This window comes from Myiozetetes cayanensis, unplaced genomic scaffold (genome assembly GCF_022539395.1).
Source record: "Myiozetetes cayanensis isolate MyiCay16 unplaced genomic scaffold, myiCay2020 scf6-25, whole genome shotgun sequence".
Classification (NCBI taxonomy): domain Eukaryota; kingdom Metazoa; phylum Chordata; class Aves; order Passeriformes; family Tyrannidae; genus Myiozetetes; species Myiozetetes cayanensis.
In genome coordinates this window covers 57689922-57713615 of record NW_026087853.1, presented here as the reverse complement: position 1 = coordinate 57713615, position 23694 = coordinate 57689922, and the positions used below count along the sequence as shown (strand labels likewise).

At 42.5% G+C, this 23694-nt stretch overlaps 1 protein-coding gene across 4 annotated transcripts in view; it reads left to right on the top strand.

Annotated features, from left to right (window-relative positions):
- The window catches only part of NAV2 (neuron navigator 2), a 362557-nt gene that overhangs the window by 150789 nt on the left and 188074 nt on the right, over positions 1–23694 (top strand). For 2 of the 4 annotated variants that reach the window (XM_050335110.1, XM_050335109.1), the window contains exon 1: positions 10127–11255. The exons of the other annotated variants lie outside the window; for them this stretch is intronic. In XM_050335110.1, the coding sequence (XP_050191067.1) occupies positions 10998–11255 (258 nt within the window). In that variant the 5' untranslated portion in view covers positions 10127–10997. Of the gene's footprint in view, positions 1–10126; positions 11256–23694 lie in introns of those variants that run through there. 4 annotated transcript variants of the gene reach the window in all.

Genomic DNA, 23694 nt, shown 5'->3' with positions numbered 1-23694 from the left:
AATTAGCCAAGGGTAAATAAATGGCTTTGTTTTGAAAGACCCAAAATGGTGACCCAAAATGTTTTGAAAGGTTTTGTGGATGATGGCATTTCTGTGTTCAAAGTTTCAGTCCAGAAATCTCAGACAAAAGTGATAACTGTTGGCAGGGGAAAGTATTGGAAAATTATGCCTGCAATAGGAGATCATCTTACTTTTAAAAGTGAACTTTGCTATTTCAGGTTTTAATTTTGATAATTAACAGCAGCAGCAGCACATCCTCAAATTGCTCTTCAAACAGTAGGTGGTCCAGAATTGCATGAGGTAACTTAATATGCCATTTTATCCTGAGTCTGTAATTGGAAGAAGACAGGAACTGCCATTAATTGCACAAGCTATTTACAGCAAAGAAAATTTGGGTTCTCGTTTGTGTGCGTACAGAACAGTGTTAGTGCTGCTGCAAAGTGATGCACTTCAAGGGTTTTGATCAAGTATTGTGTATCAAATATTAATTTCTGTTTCCAAAGGCCCGTCTCGGCCTGTAGCTCATGGACATGTTTTTGTGCTTTGCAATGGCTGTTGATGCAGGTTGGGTTAATGTAGATTGCAAATCACAGGTGTAGGCATCTGTTCACGTAATTCAAGGTGATAACACATTTGTGTTTGTGAGAGATGGGGGAGAAGAACTGAAAGAAAAGTCACACTTAAACATGTGCTGGCATTTTCTTCGTAAAATTTGTGTGATGTGCTGATATCTTCTGCTGGCCCTCCCGCCTCAACATTTTCTTGTGATGGGCCAGACTGTTGCTTATAGCTAATTCCCACTTCAGGTTCTTCCAGTGCATCTTAATGGATTTTTTTAAATCATTATTTTATCTTTTATTTCGTTTGGGAATAGTTGGGCTAGTTCAGATTGAAAGGGCCTTCAGGGAGGTCTTCAGTCTGACCTTCTACTCAGGGAAGGGTCAGCTGTGAGATCAGACCGAAGTACTCAAGACTTTATCCAGCTGAGCCTTCCATTGGTGACCAAATTGAATATATGGATGCCCAGTGATTTGTTCCTGAACAAATTTTAGCAGTGAGATAAGAAGATAAAGAGCTGGTTACAACTAAGGCCAGCCTTGCCTCAATTCTTCAGAAAGCCAGAGGTGCAAAGCCTTGGGTTATAACCGAAGGTGGAACAGATGTTACACGTGTATGAAAAGATTTATAATTTGCCAGTCAATTTCCAGATGATCTTTTTTAACGTGCTGAGGTGGCAGATGTGTTTGTTGTACCCGACTCTTTTAAAAAGTGGTTTTTAGGAAGTTAAACAGATGGATGCGTTTTGAAATTGGGCAGCGTCTCTTCGAGCAGCTGGAACGTCCTTGTTCCCTGTGCCAACCAGGATGGAGGGAAATGGAGCATCTGAGAAGTACTTTGCCCATGACAAGCTGACCCATTTGCCAACAGCCAATAATATAGTGATGTTGTGACAGGAATGATTGACTACAACTGCTTTTGCAGTGGAATCATTTGAGTTTCTAGGCAGTTGGAATAGCTTGGATGCAGGTTGTTTTACCATTGGAATAAACAAAGCTCGTGTTAGTTCTCATGCAGGAGGTGATTTAGAATGAGGTTGTACATTATAATGTCCTTACTCCTAAAATGGCACGTGGAAATATGAAATACAGAAAAATTCCTCTCTGGGTGCTGTGCCCTCTTGCCTCTTGTTTGTTTTACTGTGATAAACATCAGCCAGATCTTCCTTGGGGGGGGTGATACAGCATATTAGGGCTGTGTGGTGTTTTGACACTGACACCTTCCCAAAATATTCCAGACACTGGGAGCAGTGTTATTAAAAATCGTATGATGGGGTGTGTAAAGTAAGTGCAATGCTGACAGGTCTTCATACTGTAGATTTAAACCATGTGAGTTCAGTGAAGCATCATGAGAAAAATATCAGGGTGGCAGGAAACCTGTCCCCTCAAAAAAAGAGAATTGATTCAATGTTAAAATATCAAAGCTGTTTAAGGCAACAAACATGTCATTCATTATTGCACTGGGAACCTCCTTGAATTGGTATGAAATAAAATATTAGGACAACACTGAGTTGTAGGGTTTTTATGTCGATTTTGGGAGGTGGATATTACAAAAGCTTGAGAAAAATCAGTGTTAAAACAGCAGGAGTAATATCAGTTATCAGTTTGCTAATGGGAGAACTGGAGAACAAAGGAAATATAAGGAAATTTGAGAAGGGAAGCTTGATCCTGGCATGCATGAGGCTGTGTATAGGCCCTGCAGCACTTTAGCTTTGATTATTCTGTGTTAGTTATTCTTTAATCTCTCTATTAACCCATTTCCTGTGCACTTTCTTGCAAAGTGATCATTTAAGCTTTCTGCTTTGGAACTGAGTGTGACATTCAGCAGGTGCAAGTGAACCTCTCCCTCAAGTGTACATGTGATTTTTTTTAGATATAAAATGAATCAGTACTTTTTGCTGGGGTTTTTTTCCGCAGTTAATGGAGTAGATAATCCTTGTCAAATTCCCTTGTGTTAGAGGTGGAGATGGCAGATTGGTTTTTGGGATGTTGACTCTCAAGAATGGTCACAGCTGTTGGGCTGATGGTTGACTTAACATCTGTGTAAATCTGAAGAAGTGTTGCTGAAATTTTTGACTTAAGAATTTCGGTAGGACCATTAATGCACCCCAAACTTGAGCTGCTGAGGATGGGCTTTTGTTTTCCATAAACATCAAGGTCAGGACAAATCTGTCTTTAAAGGAGCTGTGGAGGTAAGCAGCATTCAGGTCAGGGCATTGTTTGTTTAAGCACTTACTGTGTTTTATATCATTGGGAAAAATCTAGGTTTGTAAATTTTTTTTTTTTTCTGGTAACATGTTCAGAAATAACTGGTTGTTGGAATATTGCAGTTAATAATGATGACATTACATGGTGCATTGCAGGTGGCTTTTGGCAGAGAACTGCTCCTGAATGGTTGCCCTGTGGAAATGCTCCCTTTTGGGAGAGAGTGGCTGCCTGCAGGCTTGGGTTGTGAAGTGTCCTTGGCAAAGCCTGCGAGTGTGGGATGGTATTTTTCATTCCCTGATATCAGCTGGCACTTGTTGAGCACCACAATCACTTCTTCCACTGCTCCAGGACTGCACTGTGCAGCACCAGCTGAACTGGATGCATGGGCTCAGTGCACAAGAAGATTTTTTTTTTTTTTAATACAAATTGATAGGAAATGGTGCTGGTGGGAATGGAGATAATGTGAGTGTAAGATAGGATTGGAATCATTATGTAAAGAAGATTTTGATAAATATTTCTAATTTGGAAGTCCCATTCTGATGTTGGCTGTAGAGAAACTACACTGATTCGGAGTGGGTGAAAATCTGCTTCTTGCCACTTAGTTTGAATAGTGATACTTTGGTCTTTACAAAACAGCTGAAGTTGCTTAATGATAATCTGGCCAATTTGTGTTTGTTCAGAACTGCTGATGTGGGAGAGCTTGATGGCAGCTGAGGCTGGGTTGGAATGCTTAAGCAGATCCAGTTGTAAAAAAGGCTCTGAAAAACAGCCTTTTCTGATCTGCTTCTCAGATGGTTTCTACCTTTAGACTCTGACAACTCTTCCAGATGACAGAGCAGGTGTATGTGAAACATGCCAGTAAGGGACAGCAAGGTTACAGAAGGTGACTACCTGATGATGTGAGATTGTCAGCTTGCAAGTGGTGGTTGTTTTTTCCATGCCACTTCTTGAGAAGGGAGGGAGAATAGCAGCACAGGGAAGAGAGCATTTTTTTTTTTTTTAGGCCCTCTTCTTCATATTTTGTCTTAACTTGATGGTTCTTAAAGTCAAGAGTGGTTTGTGGTGTTTGTATCATCATCATCATCATCATCATCACCTTCCTTCTGTGATATTCTCATAGGCACAGATGTTTTCTTTGCTTTTCCAAATACACAAAGCCATGGGCAATGTCAAATCAGGCATAAAATAATATAGGAGCCAGTACTATTAACCTTGTGGAAACAAAGGACACACGAATAGATTAAGAATACCCAGATGCACATCTCTGTCAGGAAGACGTGATTTGCAAGCATCCTTCCGAAATGGTGTTGAAATATTTATTCCAGGTGCTGCTAATGGCATGGAAAGATGATGCCTATTCTTGCAGTCAGAGACATTAAGAGTTATGTAAGCCAAGGTGAGCTATAGGTTGGCAGGACAGAGCTACTCTGTTAGGGTCATAAAGATTATTCATGTGTATTTGTTTTACACAGTGGTCACTGCTGTGACTACTGAACAGACAAACAGTAAGCATCTAAATCTTGCAATACCACAGCAAGCATTAACTGGAATAAGCTCTTGCCTTCCTCAGGCCTTCCAGTCCTGTTCCTGATGATTGTTAAGTCTGAGGAATGAACTTTACACGCACAGTCGGAGAGATGGACCTTTTCAAAGCCCATCCCGGAATCCCTGTCAATATGTGTGTGTCTCCAGACACCTGAGCCCAGTTTTTATTAGATTCTGAGAAACTGATACGGCTACAGATCCAAAAGCAATGCAAACATAATGAATTCAAAGCTGTGCTTGTGCACTTGCTGTGACAATAGAAATGCACGGAGCTTTTGAGTGGAGCACCACTACATGCTTGCACCACAGACCCGTGAAGTGCTCTGGGACAGAAACAAGATCGAACGTGAGTGTTGTTCAGAAGATGCTCATTTAAAATGGTGCCATTTTCTGTCACCATGCAGTGGCATCTGCCTGTATCACTGGTGTGGCTAGTGACATTTCCTGTGTATTTTCAGAAAAAGGGTGTAACGGGTGTCCTTGTCCAGGTGGAACTCGGCTTGTGTATTTGCTAAAATTCGACACTGTTATAAAATGAGGTGGAATTAAACCCAGTGTGAATTAGCGACATGTCAGGGGATTACAAAAGAGATGTTTAAATCAGAATTAGTGTAATGCAGGCAAGATTTCTGTCAAAAGAACTGGGAACAGAACCAAGGTTTCCTCCTCTTCTCCCTGCTCTATATAAAGAACTCACATGTACAGATTATAATTGCTGTGATGAGAGGATGCCAAATTATATAATGCTTCTATCCACATTCTTCTTTCTAATCTCTACTGTTCCCCTTGAGGGAACACAACCAAAAATTAGGGGGTTTACACCTTTTACCCCTTTACACCTCTATGGGTTCTTTCATAGGGTGGTAGTGTAAATCTGTAGATGGGATCAGGCCTTTCCATATTCAATACTGATCAGAGACAAAAGATGGATGTGAATGTGCAAAGTGCCTGCAGCACCAAAAATAGATCCATATTTATTCCTGTCATAACTTCACTTAAGTTGATGGAGTTGTGCCAAAGCTGAACATGCCCACGGTCTATAGGACAGCTGGCTGCCTGGCAGTAGTGAGGATTGCTGAGAAGGGTTTTGTGAGTGCAGTTAAACCCTCTGATTTTGACACTACGTGGTTGGTGACATTTTAGGAATATTCCCATCAGCTTGAAACGATTTTCTGTGAGATTTCAGATTCAGCCTAAAAGCTGGGGGTAACATTGATCAAGGTATTTTCGAGCCCTAAGTTTAGTTCCGTCAGCAGTTCTGAATCACCAGACCAGCTAATGAGGTGTTCTAATTGATAGCATAATTCTACATAGCTTTTCCACTTACAGTAATGCAACGTTTGGCTTCGCTGAGGATGAATATTAACCACAAGTTGAAAGGGAAGGTCTGATTCTCTGATCCTTTGCTACATTTCATCAGGCTTTTAATTTTACTTGCAATATCCACATGCAATCCTCACAGGCATTTTCTTTCCCCTTGGGTCTAGAGACCCTCTTCAGTTGTTGATTGGTAGTGTATGAGCCGTGGAGGCAGCTTCAGTAGTTTTACTGTTCCAGAAACATTCATCTCATTCATAAAGATCATCTGTTCAAGAGCAGTCAACCCTGGGCTTTTGTTCTGTTTACTGGCTTTGTTTTGGGCAATGTGCTGACTTGCCTACAAGCTCTTGAACGACAGAGTGTTCAAATAGTTTCCACTGATGTGTCAAGTTCTTCAGCTCACAATGAGTCTGCTCAGGAAAATTTTGAGAGTATTAAGCCGGTTCTCAACACCAGAGTCTTGGCACTCGAGTTGACACTACGTGGTGCTAAAGCAGCCACGGCCTGAATCCGGAGCAGTGATACCTCCTGAGCTTCAAAATCAGTTGTATAAGCCCAGTCACGAGGGTTTATTATGGTTTCGTTGTGGGTTGTTTTGGTTTTTATTTCTAACAGGGAAGTAAAGTGCTTGTTTGTAGTGGTTTTTTTCTTCCCTAATTCCCCCACGTGTGGAGTGGGTGGATGCTGGCTGGACTACAGGCAGATAAGGGGGGGGATGCTGTGGTTATTCAGGCAGAGATACTCATCAGACTTAAAACTGCAAGGGAATTTCCTCTAGTTAGTGGCTAATCTGACATTTGTGGCAGGAAGGAATGAAGCTCTTGCTTTTTGTTTAGATAATTTGCCTGCTTTTTAAGATTACTTACTCCTAGCTTGGACACAAAAATTTGGGTGATTCAAAACAGGGGCAGGGAAAACTGGTTGGGCTTTTCAAAACAGATAAGAAAGGCAGGTTCCCAGATCCCATTGACTGTCCAAGGGAAGTAGTTTATTTTAAAAATCCCAGACTTAAAGACAGATAAAATCAATTTATTTTAAAAAACCCAACAAACAAAAAGCCCCCAAACCCCCAAAACAAACCACAAACGAGTCACTTCCAAAGACAGACTGAAATTGATGTTGCCCATCTTTATAGATAATGCCTGGAATGTGATGTAATTTATGACCTCATAGGAAGACACCACTGCCATTGGATACAGTAGCTTGCATTTCAGTGCCATTTTGCTGTGCTGTTTAGATATATAGATAGCAAAATTTGTATAACATTAAAAAAAACCCTAACAGATATTAGATGACAGAAGTTATTATTAAATGCAAACTTTTCTCTTAAATAGCTGTTTTTTACTGAATCTGTCAGAGGAGCAGTAATTCCAGGTCACTCTTCAAATATGTTACCAAGAATTTACATTAAGCTTTGGTAAGGAGTGTGTTCCCTTTTATTGATTTGGCAAAATATCTGTCAGGAGCATAGACTGAGTTCAGAAGACACCACCTTCACTCCAGAAGACAGGACTGCACGCTGAGAAATCAGCCAGACTCCCTTAAGTGTCTGAAGGAGTTGTAGAATATTCAATTCACCATCATCGAAGGATCAGATTCCATAATTGTTGAAGGAGCAATGAAAGGAATCCTTTCCTTTTGGTCAAATTAACTTTGTGGCTCTTTTGGTATCCTGTAACACAGCCAGTTTTCCAAGATGAAAACAGAACAACAAAAAACTGGCAAATTGTGTCCATCGGGGATTGGTGGCCTGAACCTCGTAAAACATGTGAGTGAAGAACAGAGCATAAAGCTGTCAATTGGATCTTCTAATTGCTTTTAAACTTTACTATATTTTATTACAGACCTAAAATTAGCCTTGTTTTCAGACTTGGATCTTTTTCAAGTTTTTCCTACTTCAGCACAACCTTCTCTTAGCAAGCAAGGCTGACTTCTCAGCACTGAATGGTGGAGCATTGACACATTTCTGCTCCCACGACTGCCAGTCCTCTCAGATGGTAAATTTTACATTCTTTATGGAGTTGTAGGGTTTTGAAATTTTGTGCATAGCTGTGTTTAAGCTGACATTGTGCCTGGCTATGACAGAACATTAGAAGATTTGTCTCAGTGGGATCTCGGTGACATGGATGAACAGGGATGTGCAGTTTCCAGTCTGAGATCGGTGGATAAAGAGACGGGGGCAAAAGCAGTTGCTTATAAAAACGGCTGCCAAAATACTTCCAGTTTTCTAGTTAACTACAAAACAGCCTGCAGAACAGGCACATGTGAAAGCAGATGTGCTGAAAAATGCCAGCAACAACCAAAACTCGACATGTGAGCTTTATGTGTAAGGTGGGAACTTGAATTACACTTTATGCTGCGATGTTGTGGAACAATTGTACTTTATAATGAGTGGGGCGCAATTTCTGACTTTAATTTTCAGTTCTGCCACTTATTCACTACGTAGCCTTGGGTAATTATTTGAGATGACATCTGCAGAAGGATCCAGCATGCAGATCTCATCTCATTCCATTTCCTAAAATGCTCTCCTAGTCCTGCTGCCTAATCCTGGAGGCACCTACTATACAGTCTAGAAATGCCTCATTTTCCTATCTGAGAGGATCTCAGATCTAAAGAACTGGAGTTTGCACATTTAAAACTTTCTGGAAAAGTCAAATAGGTGTCCCAGCTCCCCTTGAAATGAGTCACTGAGCATGACTGAGCCTTCCCTGAGCACTGCTTGCAGCCTGGTTGGGGCAGGGCTGTGGGGGCTTCCTGTGTCCTGCTCAGCAGCTCTGTGGGTTGGATGCTCACCCACTGTATATTTCAGATATTTCAAGGGTAGGTTCATGGCTTCTCTGGATGTGCTGTCCCTAGCCCTGGAAGTGCTCAAGGCCAGGGACAGGGCTTGGAGCAACCTGGTCTAGTGGGAGGTGTCCCTGCCCATGGCAGGAGTGTTGGAACGAGATGACCTTTAAGGTCCCTTCCAACCCCGATCACTCTGATTCTCTCTCTTTGCTGGGATTACTCTTGTCCTTGCCACCCAGGCAAGGTTCTGAACCCAGGCAATGGTTCAGGGATTCAGTATTCAGGCAGTGGATGAGGTGATAATAAGGAGATGAGGGAAGTGCCCTTGTTTGGGGCTGTGATGAGGAAGTGATTTAAATGCACCTTTCTCTTCTGTGTCTCAAGTTGGTTTTGAGAATATCGATTCTGAGACACTCTCCCCTCCCTGTAATAATCACAGAATTGCCAAGGTTGGAAAATACCTCCAAGATCAGCAAGTCCAGCTGTGAACCCAGCACTACCATGTTACCCCTACACCATACCCCCAAGTGCCACATCCGCATGGTTTTTTAACACTTCCCTGGGTACCCAATGCCTGACAATCCTTTCAGGGAAGAAATTTTCCTTATATCCAACCTAAACCTCCCCTGTCACAACTTGAGGCCATTTCTTCTCATCCTGTCACTTGGGAGAAGAGACCAATCCCCACCTGGCTACAGCCTCCTTTCAGGGAGTTGTAAGAGAGTGACAAGGTCCCCCCTGAGCCTTCTTTTCTCCAAGCTGAGCCCCCCCCCAAGCTCCCTCAGCCACCCCTCATCACACCTGTGCTCCAGCCCCTTCCCCAGCTCCATTCCCTTCTCTGGACACGCTCCAGCCCCTCAATGTCTTTCTTGTGGTGAGAGGTAAGTCAAAAGCTTTGCCTGCCCTTACAGGCTACCCAAAAAGTGGCCACTGTGCCACTGGTGCTAAGACCCCCCCCTTCATACAGTCTGAAGGCATCTCTTGGTGCCTTGATTTCCACGCTGATAATCCTCTGCTGTCAAGGATGGCTCAGGTGTGGGCAGGAAGAGGGATATGTGCAGCTCTAGAAATGTGTCAGGGTGGCCAGGAATGGGGGGATCCGGGGGCCATAACGGATCCTTGGCATCCCCGGAGCGGCGTGAGGAGGGACCTGTGACACCGAAAGCCTCCCCAAAGCCAAGTGTTGCTATAATAGGACCAGATTACTCATTGTGCTTATTCAAATTCCTGTTGATGCTGGCAGCGGGAGTTTTCCCCGAACACAACCACGAACAATGAGTCACCTCCAGGTGCTTTGATTTGAATTTTTTTTTTTTTTTTTTGAATTTCAAAAAGAAAAACGGCTCCGCGGCTCGCCGCGGGAGCATCTCCTCCAGCCCCTTCGAGCATCCCTCCACCACCCCCCGGAGCATCCCTCCAGACCCCACCAGCCCCGCGGTTCTCCCTGCCCGCCGCGGGAGCCGAGGCCGCTCCTCCCCTTGCGGAGAGAGGGAGATATTTATTTTTATTTATTTATTTATTTAATTTTTTTTTTATTTTTTTTTGTTCCTGCTCGGAGCGGGCAGGACCAATCCTGGGCCCGCCCTGCCCGCTCCGTGCCGGCAGGGCCGGGCAGCCGCCGCCTCCCGCCCGGCTGGTCCCGGCCCCCCCGGGATGCGCCGAGCAGCGCCGGGCGGGAGCCCGCTCCACTGCGGGAGGGAACATGAGCTGCCGGCTGCTTTCCCTTCCCTCTGCCAGCTGAATCGTTTGGGGTTTGGTTTTTGTTGTTTCTGGTCTTTTTTTTTTTTTTTTTTTTTTAAATTTTCCTCCCACCCCGCCCTTTCCAGCTTTTCATGCTCAGCACTGGGGGAGCCGGGAGATCCTGTGGTCACTGACATATTTTGATTTAAAATCGCTGTCAGTGGACGTTTCTCCTTCTGTTACAGCATCGTTGTCCTGTTCACAGCTATTTAGGCTTAAGAGGCTTGATTCTCTAAGGCTCGTATCCAAGGGCATCAGTCATTAACACATTGAGCTACATCTGCTTCTTGGCTAAGACTGAAGAAAGACATCTTAAGCTGGAAATCCTGCTCACTCACTCTCTAGTGAGTACGGAAGGGGAAGCATATGCAGCAGCAGGTTCCTTTTTTTTTTTTTCCTGTTCCAAAGGCTGCCTCACTTTGGAGATGCAGTGACAAGATAATGGAGTGAAAGTCTCTCATTTCCAGGCAAGAAAATTACAGGAGTCGGACAGAGAAAGGACAGAGCAAGTTAAATAGCAGAAATAGGAAAGAGGACAGTGGTGAAGAACTGAAAATAAAAATAGAGGAAACAGGTGGAAGGCTGGCATAAAGCTGGGAGATATATTAGGCTGAAAGTGGTGTGGTTTTCTTTTTTTTCTTTTTTTTTTTTTTTCCTCTCCCCGGTTGATTTTATTGTCGGTTTCAAATTCTGAGCTGGTTTTGGAGATCTCTGCAGCAAACCAGCCTGCCTTAGTGCAGAGCAGCTTCCCCAACGTGTCCTTTTCTCTCTCCCTGCCTGCTGTCTCTGCCGTTGCTGCTGCTGCTGACAGAAAACGTGTTAGGAAAGCAGAAAGAGAAAATGCCAGCCATCCTGGTAGCCTCCAAAATGAAATCGGGACTACCTAAACCCGTCCACAGCGCTGCTCCAATCCTGCATGTCCCGACGGCCAGGACCATCCCACAGCCCTGTTACCTGAAGTTTGGGAGCAAGGTGGAGGTGACGAAGCCATTGTACTCCAGCCAGATTCCTCTCAAATCTTCTAATGGACAAGAAAACGCAGGAGATGGACTCCCAGCAAGGAAGAGTAGCTCGGTAGAAAATGGATTTGACACACAGGTTAGGAGGCACCAAATGCTGGGGAAGGTGTATTTGAGAATTTGTTTCTGTGTCGGAAGTGTGCAGCAGGTTTTCTGGGGTAAATAACCATGTGAGAAGGGATGTGTGTGTGTGTGTGTGCTAACATCTGTCTGAAGTGGTGGGATGTTTTATATTCCCACATGTGTAATTTTGTCAGCACGATGGGAGCTGATGGTGGGGTGGTCAGGGACGGGGCTGCATGTGCTGCTTGCCTGCGTTGCCTTCCCTGTCACCTTTGCTTGAACTCGGGGGGGATTTGCAAAAGGGAGACGGTAGAGATGTTGTTTATGGGGTGTGTTCTTTGTGTTCTTTATGTAGATGATGCTAAGTGTGATGGCTGGGTTGTGTGCCTGGGCTGGGGAAAGATCGCTGGCTGTGGTGAATGTGTTTTGTGTTTGGTCACGCACTGTACCAGAGCACTAGTTGTGTGAACATTTTGTATTTGTAGTTGTGTGGGGAGTGAATGGGAGGCAGTGCTGGATGCTAAATTACAATATACATGTCATTCAGCGCAGCTAAATTAAACAGATTATGTAGCAACTGAATACTCGAGTGGAACTGCCTGCTATAATGCTATATGTGCGTGACATCACAGATGCAGCACATCATCAATACCCTTTTTTTTTATTATTATTATTTTCCTTTGACCTGTATCAGTTGTGTATTTTTATATACGCTGCTTGTTTCTCTAGGGGAGGAGAGATGTACGTTCTGCAGCTCGTTTGGTTTTTGTCACATAGTAACGTCCCCAGCGTGGCTGGGATCGCCTTGTCCCGCCTGCGCCCCGGTGGGCTCTGCAGCAGCGTGAGCAGACACGGTGTGTGTGGAGCGTGCTACGGTGGGAGCAAAGCAGATGGTGTTGCTGCAGCAGGCAGAATTGATCACCATTACACAGGGATCACTGTATAGCAGCAGCGTGATGTATTTTGGCGACAGCCACATACACATTACAAGCCACTGCTGCCGATATCTGAGTCCGGTGGGAGGTGATACCATTATACCGGGGTAGGGAAATGATGACGGATGACTTACCTGTTGTTGGGTTGGTTTTTTTTTTTTCCCCTCCTCGAGGAATAATGGATCATCCCTGCCACCTAGATTTTGAAAACCTCTGTCCTCGTAACCCTGTTCTCTTCAGGCAAATGTGACTACTGATTGGGCACGTTTGACCGCGTGCCCTGATTTTAGGATGTGCTGCACTTTCGCTGCCGGTAGACAGGGTGACGTATTGGGCTGCTCAGGCCAGACAAATATGACTGTAGCAGTCCCTGAGGGACTGAGAGCAGGAAAAGGAGACAGCCAGGCATTGGTGGTGGCAGCAGACAGACCAACCTGCACATCACATCTTGCCCTTACGAGAGAATCAAGTGCTCACTCACTTGTGCCGGAGTCTGTCCTTGCGATTGTGAAACGTCAGCAAAATCTCATTTATCTGCTCCTTTTTCTCTCACACATGCCATGGTTTCTGCATAGAGATCTATATTCCTGCAGAAGGGGTTGTTATTCAGAAATACTCTCTCATCTTGTGACAGATTATGCTCAGAGAGATCCTGCCAGTGGGAGCTGTTTGCAGCAGTAGGGGCAACACTATGGTGGTTTTAACCCTTCTACAGATGTGGAACAAACCCCATTTTTTTGTATCCTGATGATGAAAGGGTCTTGATGCTAACTCATTGTATTTAAACAGGGAGTGGTTTTGGCCAAAGAAATGTGAGGTAATTTTGCATTTTTTAATAACTTCAGCAGCAGGAGAAATCTTAAGCTTTGCTTTCTCAGTAACCTCCTCCAGGTAGCAGTCTGAGCAGATGACCAGCACCTTTTAAGGTGTGAACCAGCAAAAGCCAGTGTTTTACTATCCATTATCTTGAATAAACACAGTCATTTTTTGTTGTTCTTATTGATCCAACTTTGATCCTTCTGCCCACCTAAGCATGCAGGGTTCTGCCGTTCAAGGTGGTCATTTGGAACAGCAGGAGATTCTTCCAGATACGTTTTTATCAAGGACACTGTTCTTTCCTTTTTCTGCTGTTCCTCCCTCCCAGGGGAGGAGGAGCAAGATGGATGGAGAGCTGCCAGGTGGTATGTCAGCAGCAGAAGCATTTTTATCTGGGAAGACCTTCCAGTTGCATTCAGATATAGAAGTGCTTTCTGATAGGAACCCTGGTAAGGTTTAGTCTTAAACAGTGCACCAGGTGTTGAGAATCATAGACATATCCTCTCAGGGTGATCACCTGCTTCTCTGCTGCATAGTTCATCTGAAGCACCATTTTACTCACCATTTTACTGTGCAGGCACCTGGCATCACTTCCACTTTGGATTTGGGTTTGCCTTTTTCCTTGTGCTTAGCTGACTGATTATTCTGGAGAAGAGATTGTGTCTGGTGCATTGACCAGACTGTAAGGACACTAGACCATGCTTCTAATGCTGTTTTAGCATGTTTCAAGCCACTTACATACCAGTGCTTTGTGAGTTTTTTGGGTGCCAGGTAGCACCTTTCTTGAGCCTGATTCTTCAGAGCACATGAGCACTGCAGGTGGTTATTCACTAAAGCACCAATTTTTAAAAAAACTGCTAAAAATCAGGGTGTCCCACTTACAAACGTGGTATCAGTGAAAACTTCTAAATGTTTTGCTGATTTTTTTTGTTACTCTTCTTGATATGGTTCCACACGTGTAAACTGGGGTTTATACTAACTAGAAGTTTTGTGCCTTAAGGCCATATATGGGCAATGTGTTATTTAAAATGCTGTGCAATTTATAAAAAGCATTCTTCAGAGTATTTCAGAGGCACTTTCCAAAGAAAGGTCTGAGGGTTTTAGCAGTCGAGCCCATTGTAAATGCTAGTCGGAAATCTTAGGTCGATGAATCATGGCAGTATCATTCCTATTTTATTGTTACTGATATACACACTCCATTCATTTTTCCATATTAAAATCCCTGTGTTGTGCACAACAGTATCCGACTGTTGCACTGGGTGCTTATTTTGTCTAATTTGAAAACACCGCCAATAAATTGTAGCCATATTTAGAGGGCGTTGTTTTGGAAATATTTAACTTTGTTACCAGAGAAACTTCCGTCAGGGGGGATGGCCAAGATAGTGATCTCTCATCTACAAACCGGTATTTATTAGTGATTCAGAAAAGAAGTCGGATGTATTTGGCTACTAAATTTGCATTAGTTATTTAAGACAGAAGTCGTTGCCAATTGGGAGTCCGTGGGCTTGGTATAATTGTTCGTGCAGATGCAAGAAGGAGGATTCTGTTCCAGGAATACAGTCTGTTGCCATGTTATTGGGAATGCCACTGAAGGAGATCATGGATTTAATTGCTGTGTTTGTTGCTGCTGGGTTGTATTCTCGAGCTTCTTGGTTTTCTTACCCTGGAAAACCCAAAAAATTGTCACCGCATCTTCAGTACCTGAAGCAGCCCTGAAGGCACTGGGCCCGTGTTTAAGTGGTTGCTCCCACCCTTCCACTAAAACACTTCAAGTTAACAGACTCTGTTTAAGCTGGTGTTGAAGTATGTGTATTCAGCAATTACCTGTAACTGTGCTTAACGTTTGGCAGGGAGGGGTCGGGGTAGGACTTGTTATTTCTTTGCAAACTTCTTTGCAATATTGGTTTGCTGAAAACCAGGCAGTTACTTTCTCCTGGTGGACGTGGCAGGCAGGTGCTCACTGGGTGTTATATTTTCACTCCCTTTTCTCTTTCCCCACACTAAGCAAACCTAGTTCTTTTACAGGATTTCTAGAACTCTCACACCTCTTTGTGTTATCTACTGAACTCTTCAGTTTCCCTGGACCTTTATATTTTTTTTTTTTTCTTTTTAAGAATTCAGTTCAGAACTGCTTGGGTATCATTGTCTGAAATAAAGCTCCCTTGCTCAGCTAGATTTTTCTTCATGTTGCTTTCCCAGTTTGGGAAGATCTTGTTGAGTTGGGCAGCGCAGATCTGGAGCAGTCTAGGTTTGGGGTGTTCTAGATCTCCCTATTTTCCAGTCTTACACTAGCTATTTCTTCTACTGATTTAGTTCTTCTTTCCTAATTTGTGAAGGTCATCCACATCTGGGGTGTGCCTCAAAAACATTTACAATACCTATGGAGATTAAAAATGTACCTGTTTTCTTCTTCACTACCCATTCTGTAGTCTAAGTAATGACAAGGCTGTGGAATGGAATTGTCAGAGAAGCTCCATTACATCTCCCTGCAAGAAAGTCTACTGGATAGGCATTCCCAGGTTGACAGCACGCTGCTGACACATTTCAGGGAGTTTTTCAGTCAGCTGTGTGCTGCTCTCAAGCTGATTAATTAATGGGTTCCTCCAGTATTTTTCCACACTTCAAATTTAGGCTCACATCAGCTGTTTGATGAGCCACACGTGACTTGAGATCTGTTGGCTATCAGGTTTCCTTCTCTGCCTCAATCCCCCTGTTCCCATGCCATTAGCAATCCAAATGAAGCCATGTATTTCAGATATTAGTAATTCCTCTCCTGTATTTTAATCAACTTTACCAGAAGCCGTTTATACCTCTGTGTCACTGTCTTGCTAATGTGAAGCTTCAGAGAGAGAGAGATTAACAGGGCACATTGCAGAGGGAAATGGTGCCTTCCTTTCTCACATCCACTGGCCATTTTTTGGTGTGTGATGTTGGGCTTCACAGCTTGACTACTGAAGTAGCTTGAGGAGGGATGGGAATCAAGCAAATCTTTGTCTGGAGCCAGTTTAAAGCCAGATGAACATTGATTGGATTCAGTGCCATCATGTGAGCTGCCTCAGCGGTGTGAAATTTGGTCTCGCTGCTGCTGCTGCTGAGATAATTATGAAAGAAATTATGAGAAATGTGGTCAGTCACACTGATAACTTTAACAGAAAGGATGCCTTTTTGCAAGGTTGGAAGAAAACAAATGAGATCACATCCTTTGTGAACAAAGGATTGATTTTACTGAAATGTTGGGAGAAGCTAAGAAAAACTATGGATTCAGGCTATCAAAATATATACAAAGGAAATTTGAAATTAGTATTGATGAGGTTGTTTACATGATTATAGTTAAGTACCCAAGCACATTCCTACAACAAAGACCTTTCTGTATCTTCCTTTCTGATGGATTTTTTTTTTTGAGACACCATATGCAATCTGAGGCTGTTAAGTAGCCAAATTCTTCCTCTATTTATGATTACAGCGGTTTTGATGTATTTATGGATGCATACTGGTAAATATTAAATTGTTGGGGGGTTGCTCCAGGTGAAATGTTACCACACAGAAAACGATTTCAAAGTTGTTTTATTGTGGTCATTAACATGGGCTTTTCAGCGATCTGTCTTTTCATATGAAGAGCTGCCCTTTCTAACGCATTTGAACAAAAGGTGTAAGATTGTGCCATAAATTCAGAAGGTTCTTTAATCATTGGGTTTTCATTTAGAATGTGCAGGGGGTCACTTGGACTCAAAGTTCCGTTCAGTTTTTAATTGTACTGGAAGATATTTTTTTTTTTTCCCTCTGATTTCAGTCTAATTGTGACAGTTCTTGAATAAAAGAGCATTTGCTCACTGTGTGCTGTTCCTTTCCAAGTTTAGTACCTTTACTGTAGAATTGCCCAAGATGGGATCTCCAAGGATATTTCTAGCTGAACTAATAATACTGCTCTTGAATTCAGTCAAGTTTTTATGGTCCATGGCAGTGTTCTTGAAACACTCATTTAATATGTCCTTTTTCTCCTGCTTCCAGTTTATTTATTTATGTTATTTCTCTGATCTCTTCTGGTAGAGTATATATAAATATTTTTAGATGTACACATATTATTTGTTTACACTCTCACATATATATCAAAGGGGCTTCCAAATTTTAATATACTTAACCCAAGAGCACTCCTTAGAGGTTGGGATATTGTTCTTATTTTATAAATGGATGGCTGAGGCACGAAGAAACTTAGCCAAGGTCAGAAAGTCTGCAGTGCTATATAAAAAATTACAAGCTAGTCCCCTGATATTAGATTATCTTTCTCCTTTGCTGCTACTTGTTAACAGTTCAAAATGCTTATGCATATGGTGTCCATGTGTTCTCCTTCTGTCCTTGAAACTGTTAGTTTGCTCCATAAAGCTGAATTTCTCCAGGGAACACTCTCCCTTTTTTTGATTTTTTTTTTTTGTCCCTGTTTTAGCAAGTAAGTTTTATCACCTTCTGCTGTGACACTTGATGTACAGTGACACCCAAGAGGGAGGTAGAGGGGTATTAGTAGAGGAGAACAACGGGTGTTGATTTTAAAAGCTCCTGGCACTGAACCTGAGCTTTAGTTCTCAAAAAAAGAAAAAAAAAAATCAAATTTTAAAGGGGTCTGGTAAACAAACCATGAACCTTTCCCTAAGTTTCAATTATCTGAGAAGTAGCAAAAAGAAATAAAATTATGAGACCTACACCACTGGTGCTCTTTTTACCTATCCAGAGGATATCAGAAAAGAAAGCCTTTATTTATTGAGATAGGAAGGGTGGATTCAGTTCTTGGGTTTGGAAATTCAGGGTTGGTGTTGGCTGGTTTTAATTTCCTGTGAAGAGTCCTTTGAGAAACACTGTCTACTCTGTAGTTTTACTTTCCACATTGTCTCACCACTAGATTTAAATGTCTGATTAATTTGTGGATTATTTGCAGTTAATTTATAATTTGTAATTAACTGTAGATTAATTTGTAGACTATTTTAGTGCTTCCAACCTACAAAGCCCCCTTTTCCTACCAAGGCAGGAGAAATTAAGGGGGTACTTAAGTCAATAACTACTTTGTCTGAACTTTCCAAATTTGCAACAGAATAAGTATTTTAAGTGCTGTTTAAGAAGATACAGTTATGAATGAAGCGATAGCTGGGCCTTTAATGGAAGGATGCTTTTTGCTTATTTAACCTTTGGGGCTAAACCTTCTACTTTTATTCTTGTATCAATCAAGAGATGCTCTCAAAATTTTAACCCATTGATCTATTTTTTTCTATGGCAGCAAACCATAGAATTTCATTCTCCTGAGAAATTCACCTGGCTAAAAATACCCTGCTTTAATACTATTTTTAGATACCTCTATATTTGAAGTATATAAATGGTTAGTTATTATGTGTATTATTAGATGTGAACTGTTGGTACATTTTGTAACAGGAAGCTGCTGGTTTTCCATTCACCAAGAACTGGAATTCAGTCAAACACTTGGCACTTAGCTGTATGCCTCTAATTTTATCTGTAAATTGTTTTTTTCTGAAATAGTTTGTGGAAACAGTCTCAGTTTCTTCAGTTTTGCAAAGCATAGGCATGGAAATAACTGCTAAAACTTTAAACAAATAAACCACCTATTAAAATAAATGAGAAAACAGGTCACTTCTTATTTTGAAACAGGCTGAGATCAGAAGTTTTATTCTGATTCAACCTTTTTTTTTTTTTTGCCTCTTGAAAGTATTTTTAGGTGTGTTATACTTGGATTATTTTTCATTTTAATTTTGGGTTATTTTAGAATTGGAAGCAATGTGTGGGAAAACAACGCACGAAGGGAAAAGAATATCCAACTTCTGAATTTGAAAATACACTTTTACCAGGACCCTTTCCCTCGTGCATGTTCAGTTTTGGACTGTCATATCATCATATCCTCACAGTGTCTTGTTTACTTGCTTTTTAGCCTGTGTTTATCCCTTGTCTTGAAGGTTTCCTTAAGTTCTTTTCCTCATGTGTGGTGTTTTCTTTTTTCTCTGCAGCAATGGCTACAAGTTGCCTTATCCTCCCTTTCACAGTTGGAAGGAGTCCCTAACTGACCTTATTTTACTTATCCTGTCACTAACATTGACCCATTTCTCCTCTCCCATCCTTTTCGTAATGACCACCGTGGCATAATCCGAAAGTGTCCCGTGTGTTCACGTCTGTGGTGTAGGTACAAACGGTAGTAAGGCTGATTTGGAGGAGCCAGCAGCTGTAAAAGAGAGTTTGGGAGCCACTTCCCAACAGTAATTGTTGAGGTTTTATTTTACACAAGCAAGAAGGAAAACTTATGGGCTGTAAAGACCAAGTTAAGTGAGGATTGGCAGGTGTTGGTTTGGTAGCAAGAGTGCTTTGCTTGGCAAGAAAACGTGCTCGGGTCTGAAGCATCAATTCCTGGGCAGTAAATTGGTGGATTCATCGGTGTTTTCTTTGAAAGTGGTAATTTCTACCTATTCAAGAGTTCTAAATACTGTTAGTCCTTCCTTCAAGCTCCAGGAGCTCACGGGAGTGGAGGCCAAAGCGCTTGAGGTGCTGTTCCCTCCATGCCTTGGGAGAGGGAAGGTTGGGAACTAAGGCATGATGGTCGCAGAGGCCCATAATGAGGTGAGTCTTCCCTGATAGGATTGCCTATCTGCTACTAGAAATGCTGTCCAGAAACTATTACACTGGGGTTTTTTACCATCTGTTAATTCTATATACTTGTCCATTGGCAGAACAAAATTAATACCCAGCAGGATTTCATGTTGCTGACGTAGCTTGTGGGACATTTTATGGTGAACACGAGTACTGAGATTTTGCTGTACTTGTAAATGCTTAATTCTTGTAAATAACAAACATTTAGGAGCATATTCCTTTTATTTTAGCCACCTCCACTTGAGCCACGTCCACTGTTAGAGAACACAGCTACCTTCAGTGCCGAAAAATCTAAATGCTGCTTTTTTGCACGAGTGTTTTTAAAAGACTAACAGCTGCCTCTCCACGTCACGTCTGCTTTGGCTGGTTCTCAGATGATGACATTAATTACCAGGAAGTCATTTCTAATCAACTTGGACAAGGGCTCTAACAAATTTGCTTCCTCTGGCGGATAGACAGCTACGAGGCACGGTGTTGGATGATCAAGCGGATACAAAGATTGGGGTCGTGTCTTTCGGGGTCAGAACTCACTCTTAAGTCAATATACCATGATACAAAGTTACATTTTCTTCCAGAATTTAAACTTTGAAACTAATTTTAAAAATGTCACGTGCGTCTTGAGATCAAATTTGCGTTTGAAGCAACAGCTTAGAGATGGGTTTGTCTCTGCTTGCTCGATAGCCACGGGTCATTCTGCTTCTCAGGACAGCCGTGCATATTCCAGACTCGTCTGGGGCTTAACTTGGATGGATTATTTTGGGAAGGAGTATTTTTGGCATTGCCCTGTCTTACTCCTCCGGGATGGGCCCTGGAGCACACAGGAGTCTGATCCTCCCTGGTAATGTGCCAGATGGGCACTGCCAAAGAAAGCTGGCAGAAAGGTGCCTGTCCTCTAGTGTGGAGCATCCTGTTTATCCTTACACGGCCTCTCCCAAGAAATTATGTGAATTTACCTTATTTCAGTGCAAACCATTCTCTGCTCTTCAAGAGGGAAGAGCAGTGGTTGCCTAGGATCCCGTTTCCAAGCAGTACTTCCCACACTGCAGCAGTGAAGATTTTCCTTTCCTGCCTGTAAGGTGCCTTTTGGCCTTTTCCCTGGCAGGGTTTGGGCCACATGGAGTGACCTGTGTTGCATATGCAGTGTTGTGCAGTGGGGTGTAGTGCCCCTGGGTCATGTCCACTGGAGGTTTGGTTGATCAGGTTGGATAGCGAGACAGCTGTATCTTATTTTTAACACAAGAATTAATTCCACCTTCCCCTCGTCCAGCAGGTTACCTCAACCAGGAACCTGAAATAATAACAATAATAATAAAATAATGAAAAAAAAAGTATGTGAAGCTCCTAGACTTGTTAGTAGCAACTCAGTTGCTTGGCCACAGCAATTTGAAATAGATAAATTTAGCCCTCTTTTACTGCCTTTACTCCTGAGCAAATCCTCTCAGATGCAGCAGAAGATAGGTTTGTGTTGAGCACACACAGATTTTTCACCTATTCCCCTCCCAGTCTGAGAAATGTCCACTGGTGTTGGATGTGATGGTGGGGACTGATGCCACCCTGTAGGCTGCTGTGTCAGCGCTTCTGAGCCGATGACCTGTCAGGTCCGCTCAGATGTTCATCGTGCAGCATTAAGAGATCTGAAATTTCAGTGTTCCACCGGCAAATCGTTCCATTTCAGGTAATTTTGCAGCGGTTCTTAGTAGCTCGTTATGAATGGATTTTCAACAAAGGAAAGCCTGAGGCTTTCCCTGCACGTGGGCACGTTTCAGTCGTGCAGACAATACCTGTGGTGGAAGGAGGCTCTTGTAAACCATCTTGTGAATAGCTGCAGCATCACTCAGAGCAGTTCCTCCCCCTCCCTCCTCCTTTCCTCCCTGACAGCAGCTGAAATGGCAGGGCTTGGTTTGGCCAGTACTTTGCAGTCATTTACAGCAACTGCTGTTAAACGCTGGGCCGAAATGGATGGGGAGCTCAGCTAATTTGCATGATTTAAAATGCCAGCTCGGTTTAATGTAGAGCAGCTGGTATATACTTAACTCCTTCAGGAGAAAACTTAATACCAGCAGATCGCATTATCCAGGGCTACACGACAGTTATTTATTTATTTATTCGTTCCTTCTCCTCTCTCTGCTTCCTGGAGCGTTTGTGAAGATCATTTATCTGTCGCTGGTGAGGAGCTCTGCTCTCTGTTGATATTTCTGCACCTTGCAGGGTTCACAAAGCAAACACTTGTTGCAGCTCCTGAGCATCCACTTACACACTGACCTTAGCAGATAGGACTCTAAATTAAGATGTGTCACCATGAAGGATGGCGAGATTAGTTGGAAGAGGGACAGGTGTAGAGGCCTGGATTAGGTGGATTACTGCATACTCAATTTCTTAGGGTTAAATTTCGAGGCTGAAAATGGCTAATTCCACAGTTATGGAATTAGGATGTGCTGTGCTGTCCCTCTGGGTGCTGTGCCAGAAGCCAGAGTCACCTTGTGAGGGAAGGAGGACTCAGAGGATCAAAGAATTCCTTTGCTCCCCTGTAATAATTAGCATAACCTCAGTGAGAGGATGGAGGGAGCATAATCTTTTAATACCAACCTTTCTCAAAATTGACCTTGTCACGGGCAGATTCAGCTTCTCACAGAGAAACAGATGTGTGGTAGAGTCACTCTTACTGCGTCAGAAATGCTAGCACAGGGTCTCATCCTCTGCCAAAATTCTCTTGCCTTTCCCTGGGCGATCAGCCCCTTATGCCAGATTGCCCTGGACGTGCCTTTGGATGAGCTGTGGGATATTGTTGGACTTTACAGAGCCAGGGCTTCCTTAAGGCACCAAAATGAGGCTTTCTCTTCCTCTGAAAATTTTTTATTCCATCAAGCTTGAGCTGAATTTCCTCATGAAACAACAAATGGTCACTTTTGAAGACCTTTATTATTCCCAAGCACAGCCCATTAAGCTGGAGATAAAACATATTTTAGGTTCTTTTGGCATGAGTAAGTCCTTCAGTGTTCATCTGAGGTTTGAGCATTTCTATTACCCTTTATAAACCTTTGTGTTAGACCATATCATGTGGCTACTTGGTTGATATCAGTGCTGTGTTTGGTCTATGGGATGGGAAAGTCACTTTGGTACAGGAGAAAGGACAAGTCTTCCCTAATGAAAACTGATTATTGTCCTTTTTTTGTTGCTGTTGTTGTTGTGAAATGGAAACCACTAAGAAGATGACCTCCTATAATCTTCTTGCATGAATGTAGACAAGACAAATTGCCCTTGGTGATGAAATACTTCATTCTTTCATCTCGTGTTGTCCCATGTGTAAGATCATTAGCCTGCCTGCATGCTGTGGAAGATTACAGCCCTGCATTATATAGGCAGATTATTTACATTGTAGTGCATGTGTACCATAACTAGGCTGAACATCTGAATGTTTTTGATTTGTAATATTCAAATAATTTCAGCCATTTGAGGAAAAGCCTTGCTAAGGGTTATGCCTGAAGGCGTAAAAAAAAAATATAGTTAAGCAACACACATCCATCCTTTAAACAGACAGAAACCATTTTGTGAGGCAGTTTGGAAGGTTCCATTCCAGCAGAGTAGAGCAGTGTGGTTTAGTAAGTGGTTGTCAGGCACCAGGTCAAACCTTCCAACAAACAGTGCTATTTATGTTTATCAAGTCTAACTCCAGGCTTCTGGAACAGGAGCAAATTAGCCAGCTTTTCATTTATGCTGTGTGAGAGCTGCCTGTGAGTTAGTAAATCCTCATCAACCATGGCACTTGGGTGTCTTTTAAGTATTGTTTGTTTTCTTTTTTTTATAGCTAAGGGATAAGTTTATTTCTTTTAATGCTTTTCCATTGGTTAATACAAACTTTTCAGGGATCCAGGCTTGACCTCTAATGCTTATTATTTCATTCCTTGCTATTTTCCACCACAGATATTTTTATCTTGCTGTTTTTAGGACTTTTCCAACTGGTCAGAAGGTTAGGAAAGCCAGTTCCACCAGACTGGACACGCTGTGAAAAAAAAAACTTGAAGGAACGAGAAGAGAAGTTTTTATGGCACCTTCATTTTGAGCTGCACC